Below are 12,706 nucleotides of genomic sequence, written 5' to 3'. Positions count from 1 at the left end.
GACAGCCTTCCAAGGTTTGAGCTCACTCTGAGGGCGAGCTGTTCTCAGCATCACTGTCCTTTTCCACATGGGCAGTGATTCTACAGAAATGAATGTCTCCCCAACTGACAATGAAGATGACCACCCTGGCAGAAAAGCAGCCTCCCATTTAAGCTATTTATATTTTGCTCTTGTTAGTTTGCTGCATACCCTCCATTTCAGAGGTCTGAGAGTGGAGAAGGGATTCCCCCACACTGCTGTTACTACCTGAAAGAAGCCTACTTGTCTGCTCTTAATCAACCACAGAGAGCACCTACTCCTCTGGCCCTTTCAGAGCAAATAGCCTTGTGTTACCATAGTTATCACATGCGGTGTAAATATGATCAAAATGTTCAGTGGAGAAAAATGATATATGTGTAGACATGTAAAGGACACAGAGCCCATTCATAGATACTGTAGATCTTATTCTGGGTCAAACATGTCCTGGGAAACAGGAAGTATTAGTTTTTGCACTGTTTAGCTTGACATCCCACCTACACCTTGGTTTGTTGCCCTGGGTCATGGTTCTGTATTGCCTCATACAACAAGAAACATGTGGGTGAAACCCATCACTTCATTTACTTTGGGCTTATTAAGTGTACTGCCCACTCAATCTCCCAGGGTCCTTTATATGAATGAATTTCTGCAAGAGAAAGTCAATTTAGGATTGACTTGTGGGGAAAGGGCAGCTTTTGACAGTGAATGCTGTGGGTTGCTAGGCTTTACACAAGAACAGGATACTAATACAAATATACAAGATCTTTTACCATGAGGAGTAGTTCAGTTTCCTTGAAGAATTGGAATGTGTGTTCCCTTGTGAGCAATGAAAACTATGGAACTGTTCACAATTCCCTCTTCATCCTTGTTGCCAGAAAGCTTGGAGCCAAAGTCAAAGATCAGCTATGACAGTTTTATTTTATCTTATGTCTTGAAGACTGGTATTTAGATTTTTCCTTCCCTTGACCCTTCCTTGCCTCAGATGTCAGTTTGTCTTGATTTTTTAAGTTTTTACTTTCTCATGTTTTGTGGGTCAAAGGAAATATTTTTAAATTATTTATTTTAAAAACATTTTAGATCCTTTCTAGTTTGTAGTAGAGTTTGATTTCCTAAATCAGCTGGACCACAGATGATCAGCGGATGGTTAAAATCCATCTTATTAACATAAATAGCTTTATCACACCTAGTGTTTTAAAACCTATGGATTTTAACTTGCCCCAACATCCCCACTATTTCCAGAACTCCTAACAGACATTCCCTACACATTGTCACATTGGAGACTTTGTATCATCTTCCTACCACCTCTACCACAGGTCAGAGATTTGAATGTCTCTGGTAAGCCTTATGCAGCCTCCTCAATAGCGGACAGGAAGGAGATGGATTGGAACTACTTATGTTTTGTGAGAGCTTTATGTAATTAAATGTTTGGGGGTTAAGTAAGGGGTACACATAGTATAAAATGTAAAAGGGACAAAAGGAGAAAGAATGAAGATTAAGTCTCTGTCTACCCCTCTCAGTTCCAAGCTCCCCTCTCTGATGGTAACCAATGTTAGTGAATTTTTGGTCTCTTCTCAGATATATTCAATGCATATATATCAAATGTTTATGTTCCATGCACTATGTTTTGTATCCTTATGCTGATCATATTCAATTAATTTAGCCTCTCTGTATTTTCATTTGTGAAAGAGATATAAGAACTAGGAATAACTAATGAAAAGATATAATTTACTCAGAAAATATATAATAAGTCATGAACTGTTGACAACATGAAGAACTCCTAATGAAAAATTTATATTCTTCAGACCAGCATGGCATCAAATGTATCATCTTTAGGAATGCAGCAGTGTGATCTGAAACTTCCCACTCCTAATTCCAGATGGTTCTTAATGTCTTGCTGCAGTTATCCTTCAGCAGTAAAGTTGTCTAGTATGTGTTTGCTTTGAAATTTTCTGAAGCCACTGGCCTGGTGTGGTAATCTAGAAGCTTCCCATCTCTTTTGGCATCTGCTCTTTTCTTGGCTTGGGCTCAGCTGCTGAACTGTAGCTCATTACTGTCCACTTCAGTGGCCTTCTTTGCAGTCTGCCTCCACTTTTTACTCCACAGTAACATGATGCAGGCCAAACCACAGGAACCCCTGAGCAAGAATTACTAAAGAGGAGCTGGGTCCAGTTGCACATGCCTGTAATCCCAGTGGCTCTGGGGCAGGAAGATCATAGGTTCAAAGCCAGCCTCAGTAATTTAGTGAGACTGTAAACAACCGAGTGAGACCCTGTCTCAGAATTTTTAAAAATTTTTAAAAAGGGAGAGTGTGATGGCTAGGGATGTAGTTCAGTGGTTAAGTGAACTTGGGTTCAATCCCTGGAACCAAAAAAATAAAGAATTACTGAGAACATGTTTCTAAGCCATTTGGAGTTTTACAAGCTTTTCATAATTGTTCTACAAATGGATTTTGGTTATTTCCAGGAATAGTGTTCATAGTGGGTCATTTAAGACAAGAGCAACATTATTTGCTTATAATCAGCATAATTTTTAATGTTCCTAGAACTTAAACACTACAGTGAAAGGTGGACTATTAATGCTTTTATGAACCATTTTATTTTAGTCAAGTTGTTTTTTGCCCTTTACCTTCATTTCCAATTGGTTCCTCATGATTTTCTCAAGCTGCTGGGGATGTTTGCACACTAATGTTACAGTAGATCTCTTTTTCAAAATTCTTCATGGTTTAATTTCTTTTTCTTCAAAGTATGCAATAACACCAAAAAGTCTGGGGACTAGTTCTCCATGGAATTCTCAAATAGTGATACCAGAACACAGATTTATTCAGTTATTAAGAAATTGGGAAGGAAAGAAAGAAAGGGGGTGGGGAGAGGGAGGGAGGAGGGAGGGAGCGAGAAGGAAGGAAGGGAGGAAGGAAGGAAGGGAGGAAGGAAGGAAGGGAGGAAAGAAACTGGGCTTTGAAAGAAAGAAAAAGGACCTCAAATTTATTGTTTCTATGAAGGAATGTAAACCATATTCTAAGGCAGTGGCTTACTAATAGTGTAACAAGGAACCCTTGAAGAAGGTCAGCACTTTTACCCCATTTCCTCCACCCCAGTTCAACTAAACCATTCCATTTATATTGATAGTGCATGATGTTTCATAAGTGTACTTCTGTGCATGTTTTATTTGGAGAAAGGATTACACTGCTAAAAAAAATTAAAGGCAAGAAGAATTAGAAAAACACTATTCAAGGACAAATGTTGGATTATAATTTCTGAGGGTTTTCTTTTTGGAAATGTGTCATAGATACTCAGTTCAGTTGGATGATTTACTCTGCCATTGGCAGGTGAAAACAAGGCATAGGTGATTCTAAAATTAAGAGGAGCCAGCTTTTCATTCCATCTCTTGGGTATATCATTGATATCATTAAATTTTTATAGAACCTTGGGGTAAGAATGACCTTGGAAATTATCTTCATCAACTACTCTTTTACAGATGAGAAAACTAAGATTCAAAGAGGTTAAGTGCTTTGCCCAAGATCACAGCTAGATTGTGAAAAGTCAGGGATTCTGATGATGCTACTTCAGGGCTCTTAGTTTTCTCCCTATTTCTTGCAGTCATTTTATTCCTGCCCAGTTGGTGTTTTTTACAAACTGCAATTCAGGAGCAAATGTACCATTTACATATCTCTTTTCTCGTACTCTCAGCATCCCACCAATTAAAGGAAGTAATAGACATAATTTTCTCAAAGTATCTGAATCAGATGGCTGGGTGAACTCCCAGAAGGTTATAGAAAGACATGACTCACAAACCAACACCTGCTAGGAAAATTCCTTCCATCAAAAACTTAGTTTAGTGTCTGTAATTATTCTTTTCCCAATACCTCAGGAATGTTTCACAGGTTTATAAATGGAGACTAGTCATCCCAGCAGATTCCAGCTCTGAATAAACTCTTTGTTTTAAATTTTTTTTAGTTGTCAATGGACATTTATTTTATTTATTTGTTTATATGTGGTGCTGAGAATCGAACCCAGTGCCTCACACATGCTAGGTAAGCACTCTACCACTGAGCTACAACCCTAGCCCCCCTGAATAAATTCTTATTGCTACACTGAGAATAGGACCAGAGAAGGGTGTACAGACTTTTCTGAATCCACACGAGTTAAGTATTCAGAATTGACTCAATTGTTCATACAGGAATACTAGCCAGGTCAACCATACAAAAAGTCTAAGTATAGATGTAAGGGTACTTGGGGGAATGATTATTTCTCTAGAGTAAAAACACTGGATTTAGAGTCAGAACACGTGAGTTCGGCTTCCAGACCTCTACCCGTTCTAAATCTATGACCTTAAAATTCTGTTAGTCCTATACCAAGCATCATTTTTTCCATTTGTGAAATGGGGTAACACCTACACCAAAGTTGTGAAAAGAATTAAATTGAAAAAAGATACATTACAATGTTTTATACACTGTGACAAACTATACCAATGTTGAGCACTATAGTCCCTAAATGTATTTCTATTCTTTCAATGACCCTGGGAATTAGTAAAACAGAGATTATCCCTATTTGTCAGAGAGGTTAAGTGTTTCACAAGCATATAAGATTAGACCTCATCCAACCCAGCATTACTTACAAGGTAGAAAAGAGGTCCTGTGAGGTTAATTGCTTATTAATGTCAGAGTCATGTCAAGAATTCTTGACCTGTCAGAATATTATTTTTTTTTCACTAACTTCTATTGCATGAAGAGAGGGTTAGCCAGTAAAACTATTAGATTCTTAACTAGCACCCTAAGATTCTGCTGGCACATCCCTTGACCTTGACCTCCTTGACCTTTTAAACCATATATTTGTCTCTAATTCCTTGCTGCCCCCAGTCAGTAGTGCCATTCTACAGTGGTATATTTGGATTTTAGAACACAGTTGCGATTTCATATGTATTCAGTCTTCAGAAACAGCTCCAGATGATTGTCTCATGTCTCCTCACAGTGTGGATGCATTTTAAAGATGTGATTATCCTTCCTCATAGTAATTTAAATTAACACCTTATTCATAAAACGCTAATAGCTCTTTGTTTTAAGCAAAGCTTTCTTTGCATTCTAAGTATTATAAACCATCCTTCTTATTTGAAGATAAACCTCAGCATCTTGATTTAAACTACATTTGTCTTCGTTTGCTGTACTTTTCTCTAAATGAATGAGATTTTCAAAAGCAAATCTAGCAAAGGAGCATTTAAACAAGTTTTTTAAATTAGAACTTTATAGTTATACTGGTAGCTGGGTTCATACCAACAAACTCACACAAGCATGAAATAAACAAGTTTTGAAAACACAGAAATATTAAAAGGGCCTCTCTAGTCAAAACTTTTGTGCTGCTGTGGTAATATTTACATTGAGTGTTAAATTTAAAACTCCATCAGGGGTACATTGAAAAGGGGAAGATCATGATCATTAAAATTATGAGATACTCAGAAAAGTTATGACCCAAACACTAATGGATAAGGACAGCGAGGCCTTTGTTTAGAGTCCTCGGGCTTCTCCAGGGAATGGCTTAAGACCCTGGTAAGACTGATGTCACCATGGTCATGGCAGGAACCATAAGGGACAGGATCAGGACTTAAAAAACACAAATGAATGAGTCTGTGTACATTTTCTTTGAATCCAGACAATTTTGAGGATTAGCAAATCACTATTTGTAAAATATGTTGGAATCCTTGGATAATAAATTCTACATAATTATGATTGAAAAGCATTATTTTTAATGGAAACTTGAAATTATCTACAGGAAAATTAGGGACTGTTTCACACTTAGATGTATTTTTGATTCCTTTGAAACTTTTTATTTACTTTGGGCACAAAATAATCCTCAAGCCCATTTTCAAGATGAGAACCAAAACCTAGAAACCACATTTTAAGCACCATCCTGTCCTTTAGATGTCTTCTCGACCCTTTGCTTTACTAACTAGGCACATACTAAGGCTGATCTTTCTGCAAACTATTTCCCTTACTATGAATAAAGGAGAGAACAGGAAAAGGGAAAGGAAGAAAGAAGGAAAGGAAGTAAAGGAGTCTGACACCCACCTATCTTATGTCATTACCTGAAAAAGTGCAGTATATTTTTTACCCCCCAAGCAAATAATTAAATGGTAAATGTCTGTATCAATCAATCCAATCAAATGATAGATCAATAGTTGCTATCAGATTTTAGTCATTCAATATCTCATTTTGAAAAAGAGCATCCAACAGCTTACTTGATCACTATAAAGTAATTAACTAGAAACTTTTTTCCTTGCAAGACCCAGTTATATTCACCCCGTGGAGAGATCACATGGTCAAACATTTATGTAATGTAGTCTCTCCATTGTCATCTGTTTTGTAAGAACTCCAATATCATTTGACAGGGAAGAAAAAGTCAAATTGATTCATAGACCTCTTTCCTCAGCCCAGCATAGGAAATCTGTTTCAAGGAACCTATCTTTCTCCTCCTATGTAAGACCCTGTTTAACACATCACTTCACCAGCCCATCAGAAAAGCAACCTGCCCAGCACCTACTCAGGAGAGCTTTCTAATTGGCTATCAACAGTTCTCATGTGACCATTGTCAATCAGACTTGTCAGGCTAGAACGTGTTTCCATGGGAGAATTGTGAAGGTTTTGTTCACATCTCTGCCCGTCCTAGCACTGGACACAAGGATGATCCTAGTTAGGCATTTGCTACAGTCATTTCCTATAGGGTATTCGTAGCCATATTTAGAGCTTTTAAAGATCTGAGCTTCCTGTATGGACCTGCAGTTCCGTCCCCCTCCTGGGGATAACTGCTAGGTCTTCATCTCTAGCCACATTTCTCCCCCAGTGCAAAATTTCAGTACATCTAAAGTGGAACTCAATTTACCTAGATAATCCCTACCTTCCGACTTCTCATTTTTACATAGTAACAATTTCAATAGAAATGGTGCTACTTTTCTTCATTTTAAATATGATAGTTTCAGTATTGTTGTAGATTACTTTTTGTCAACTAGCTCGGGCTAACCATCATTTATCACATAGTTGCTAGGGGGAGAAATACATTCCAATTTCCATACAATTTATTTGTAAAATAATGTAATCCACATACAAAAGAAAACTGCTTATTGCTCCAACTTGATCGCAAACTTTCTTATATTATTTGGGCAATAAACAAGCTACGTACTCTTGTAGATACTAAAAATGAAAAGATGAATGAGATATGAGCTTGTCTTCAAAGACCTCACAATTTTAAAAGGAATAGACATACCTAGAAATGATCGCATCTCCTCCTAGAGTACTGTTTTGCAGTAGGAGTTCAAAATACAGTTGTTGAATGATGATGGATTGGTGGATATCAGTGATTATTAAGCATTTTATCCCATAGGACTCCCCAAAATCTTTTGCCACAAACCCACACTCAGGATTCTCTTTGCAGACACCCCAGTTGCCTGTTTCTGAACTTCACATCAGCATCACAAAAATGCTGTGAGAGAGGTAGGAATATAGAGAGAGCAAACTCAACAGTTGGAGGGAATCCCTTACCCCAAATAGAGTTTACCTCAAACTTCAATCCAGATTATGTAAAAGAGCTGCACATGATTCACAGTGTCAGCCTTTTCTCAACAGACAGGACCTTCTCATGTACACAGAGATAGGGAATTAAAAAGTACTCCCAGAATTGAAAAACACATGTCATATACTGTTAAGTAGAAAAGTAGATCACAAGCTAAACAGTTTCCATTTTAATGAAAAATTATGTTAATGCAGATGTGTTTGTGTGCGAATGTGCAACCTCTCACACATTAAAAGGAAAAGTGTAGAAAACTTCTTCAAGAAAATATTATCAGAGATTATATTTGATGGGATTATGGGTAATTTGCACTTTCTTTGTTTATACTTTCTTGTAATTTCTACAATGCCACTTTTGCGAAGAGAAGGAAATTATATGTATTAGTTTTCTTTTGTTGGGAACAGATTACCACAAACATAGGAACTTACAATACCTATTCATTAAGTCATAGTTCTATAGATTTTAAGTCCTGCCAGGCTCAAGCCAGGGTGCTATTGGGCTGGGTTCTCACCTGGAGGCTCTGGGGAAAGAGGCTTGCAAACCCAATTCATTGGCACAATTCAGTTCCTCATGGTTGTAGGACAGGGGTTCCTGTTTCCCTGGTAGCTCTCAGCCATAGGTAACTCCCTCATGTCAAATCCCCCTCACACTTCAAATCTTTCTTCCCCTTCTACTACCAACTAGGAAAAAACAAAACATAAATGGGATGCAGTGGTAGGATGCTTGCCTGGCATGTATGAGACCCAACACTGCAATCAATCAATCAATCAATCGTTTGTGTGATTAGGTTAGACCCACCCTTATAATTGCCTTTTTTTTTAGATATTATAAATTTTTAAAAAAAATATTTTCTTCTTTTATCTGACTTAAAAGGCAAGTAATCTCCCTTCTGATTATCTCAAGGTGAGTTAACATCTGCCAAAACCATTTTTTTCACATAAGTTGACATTATCACAAGTAATATCCCATCATATTTAAAGATCTTGCCCTTGTTTACAGGGAGGTTATAAAGAGCAAGTACACTGGAGCCTGGATCTGGAGGGCCACCTTAGAATTCTGCTCATTTTTGTATGTCTGTTTGTGATTTTTAAAAATCTCCCCTGAAAGTTATGAATGGAATTCAGGGTAGCCCCTGAAATCCTCATCATACTTTTCACCTCATGCAGACAGCAGAGATCACAAAAGAAGGTGGACCCAAAATAAGAATCTAGAACCTGCCTGTCATTCAACTGTTGATAAACACACATCTGCCTCTCTGCATTTCTTTATGGCCAAATATCGAGCAACTTTTGACAATCTACTCCAAAGAGATGGAAATTCAGAGGCCCAATTATAGTTCTCTTTTAGACAGAGGTTTCTAACTCTCTAATTTTCTTGCACAGTATGACATCATTGGACACTCTGGATATGACCAAAATATTGACTTAGTTTCAATTAACAGAATCCCCAAGGATAGTAAGCAAAGACTAGAAATTGTAAAGTTAAATACATTGTTACCTCTATATTGTGAAAACTTCCATTCAATTAGGTAAAGAATAAAATGATTCATTAAAGAAGCAGTAAATATAGGAAAGAAAAAGACTTTCTGTTTCACAAACATTCAAGTTTTAAACAAACACCCATTAGACCTCAAGTCCTTTTCTCCACCATCCATATTTATATTTTGTTCTGTGAATCTTTTTAGAGTACTCAGTGTTGGATTGGAATTGTACATCTCAGTATTGCATTGGGATTCTGGAAACTGTAACTCCTCATGTATGCTGCATGTTCACTAGAAGGAAAAGAGTGATCCCTTTTAGAGTACTAACTTATGCTTTTCTTAGTATTTTCTAATAATAAATTCAATTTCACATAATTCAATCTGCAAGAGAAACATGCATGTCATGATTTTAAAATAGATTTCCTCTGTTGCTACTGATGTGAGTAGTGTTCTACTTCTATATAACTTGTTTATTGGAAATTCAATACATTCCTTATTTTTTCTCCTATTATTACATCCATCCTCCTGTGTGATACCAATTTTTATATGTTCTTACATTTTTTTCACTTTAAATGGAATCTTGAATTTTTAAAGTGTCAACTTACTTTTAAAAAATGACAATTTCAAGCATTTCCTTGTTTCTAACAATAGTTTAATGCAAATATCACTGTGTACTATTGTTACTCTGATGTGCAAGTTGAATAGAACTTGTTTAAAAACTTGTTCCTGACTTGTAATAATTAGTTTTTATGCATTCACACAGTCAATAGGAAAACCATCCTGTTTGTTCAAAGAAACTTATCACCCATGACTTTTGAGCTCTGACTCTTTCCTCCAGACAATGCATGTCCACTCTTAGTTCTGCGTGAGTGGGGACCACACATTAAGGGGACAGAACATGCCATCAAGGAAACCATCCAAGAAGAGACTGATGAGTACTTTGTCACAATCTTGAGTGATGCAAATCTGTCATGATATGGAATACAACCTAACCATGTTTCCCAAGTCCTTACAAGTTACCCTCAAGTATATGCTTTTACCAGTTTTTTCTTCTGATCTTTAGGTGATCAAGAAACCAGGTAAGTGTCATCTCAGGACACAGGAAAGGGCAGACATAGAGAGAATGAGTGTCTGACATGCTCAAGCAGACATGAAGGGAACTGGGGGATGTGGAGGAAAAACAAATCTAGAAATGCCACCCTCAAGCTTGCAGACTAGCTGAGGTGATGTCATGCTCCAGCTTATATTTAGAGAAACAATCATAATTTTAAATTAATCACTTTTCAGTCTGTTTAAACTAACAAAATAATAAGTAAATTGATTTGTCCACTAATAGGTTAATTTTTATACATTCAACACCTTATATCAAGGTCCTAAGCATAGTCTCATCAGTTTGTGTCCAATCATATTCAAAATAATGAATATGATAGTTTTCCTAGCAAAAGAGAAAATGTTTAGATTTGTGTCTATAAGTATTATACATAGACATACATATATTGAGAGAAAGATAGACATGTAGACATACGTATGTGTATCTCCATAGATATGTCTAATCAGTGATATAAATATATATATACGTATACATATACTTATGTATATACACGTGTATCTATGTGTGTGTGTGTTATTACTGGGAAGACAAGGCAGGTGAAACACATGGAGACACAAAGTCATGGGTGATAAGACACCATATATAGTTATACACTACACTAAATATACTGAATGCTCATTGAAGAAATTTATGGTCAAAGAATAAATACCATTGGGGATGATCTAACTTAAACATACTAATATTTATCTTTTTGAATGACAAATAGATATAGCTTATGGTTTTTCTCTACTTAAAATACTTACAAAAAAACCCCAAACAAACTGAAAATACAGGTAAAAGCAAATCTGCTACGAACAACAACAAAACAACAAACAAAAAAACTTCCTGAGCCCCAAAGAGCCTGCCTGTCTTGGCTATTCTTCCTCTAACCTGTCATGTCCTCTGTTACAGAGGCCTATAAACTAAGGAAGGTTTTAGCATCCTGCATGTTGACATCTCTATTTCCTTCTCCTTGCTACAGGATTACTGAGTAAGGTGAAGAACAGACTTAATGTTATATAATCACCATCACTTTATTACAACTGACTTTGCATTTTTCTCACTTTGGTGCATTAGCACTTTGCATCTTCTAGAACCTTCTTGTACTTGAATGCAAACCATGCTTTTTCTAGGCATATTTTCCTCAGCACAGCCCAGAATTAGGCAGAGAGCAAACACTAGTTGAGCTGAAATGGCTATTTTGTCTTTCTAGTGAACAGATCCTGTTTGAATACTTAAGAAAGCACAATAATACCCTTGTGGTTTCCTAGGGAAGTCGTCCAAATCCACTGGCAAAAGATATGTTGCAGAATTTGCTGGTCTGCCGGGCATGCCAAATGGATGATACTACACAGGATGGCTGACTTTTATGAAATGTCATTCCAAAACCAAACTTCATTGCCACAATGAAAAGAGGCGTTCTTTTGAATAAAACTGTGTCTTGTAGTTTTATTACCTTCAAAAATGTCTTTTTGTTCCAAGTAATAAGTTAGTTGTTTTTTTTTTTTTTTAAATTGCCATAAGCCTATATAACCTCAGTATTATCAACGCAGCAGCTGGATAAACCAGACTGCATTACATATTGTGTGAATGGAGCCAAAAAAGGAGAGGAGGGTGGAGAAAAAAATAGAACCACTCATGATTTGGCTAGACAAAGTTCTTGGAGTCCTTTTTTCTAAGGAAGAAAAAGCATTTAGACGTACAGTATGAGGACAGCACATTTGCTGAACCCAGGTGAGCTTATTCCACTTGGGTCCCTAGGGCTTTGTTCTACCAAGGGAATATAAAATGTCAAAAAATAACAGTCATGAAAGGGAGAATTTTTTTCCTCTCCACATTCACTGATTTTCTCACTGCAAAGACCTCCCTTATGGTTCACTGCTTTCCCTCTGTCTCTCCCTGTTGCTCTTCCAGGTCTTTCATTGCTCAATGACAGCCAATTAAATTGCAGGTAGTAGGCAAGGTAATAGAAAGTGAAAACTTCCTTTCCTAAGAACCCATTTGGATGTAGTGATTTGCCAGGGCAGGAGGTTAGAAGGGGAACCTCAATTTGCAATGGTAATTTTCTTTTCCTTTCCCTTCTGGCAGGCTCCAGAGAACTTTACCAGCAGGCAGATCTTTCATTGCCATGGATACCAAAGACATCCCTCAGATTTTACAACAGATCTTCACCTCCACCATGTTGTCCAGTGTTTAAGAAATGCCCTCCACTGCCATAATGACCCCAGGATTTAAAAAAAGAAATGAAAAAATAGTGTTCTGAAAAGAAGAAGACATCTATAAAACAAACACATGCAATGACTAGACAGTTCTTCCAGCACTGGCTCCATAATCAGGATTCAGAAATGCAGCCAGAAGCAGATTTGTGCGTTAAACTCTCCCACCACTGATGGGTTTAGACGTCCTCAGAGGATGCAAGTTGATTTTCGTTTTACATAAGGTCAGGGTTAAAGGAAATTGACGAGAAACCTGAGGGGTAAAGAATTCTTGCTCTTACCTTAACACACCATCTGTCACCTATAATAAGAGAAGCAACCCCATCACATTGAACCTCTGAGGCCATGTTCT

The 12,706-nt window shown here is 37.1% G+C and overlaps 1 protein-coding gene across 1 annotated transcript in view; it reads left to right on the top strand.

The window, feature by feature from the left end:
* The window catches only part of VWA8 (von Willebrand factor A domain containing 8), a 718,869-nt gene extending 706,431 nt beyond the window's left edge, over positions 1-12,438 (top strand). Inside the window, exon 45 of the mRNA XM_079136497.1 lies at positions 12,227-12,438. Within this exon, the coding sequence (XP_078992623.1) occupies positions 12,227-12,335 (109 nt within the window). The 3' untranslated portion in view covers positions 12,336-12,438. The remainder of the gene's footprint in view (positions 1-12,226) is intronic.
* Positions 12,439-12,706: the final 268 nt, after the last annotated feature.

Source organism: Sciurus vulgaris, assembly GCF_902686455.1.
Source record: "Sciurus vulgaris genome assembly, chromosome: 4".
NCBI classification, from domain to species: domain Eukaryota; kingdom Metazoa; phylum Chordata; class Mammalia; order Rodentia; family Sciuridae; genus Sciurus; species Sciurus vulgaris.
The sequence above is the reverse complement of the archived record's forward strand: the minus strand, read 5'-3'. Positions and strand labels throughout refer to the sequence as shown.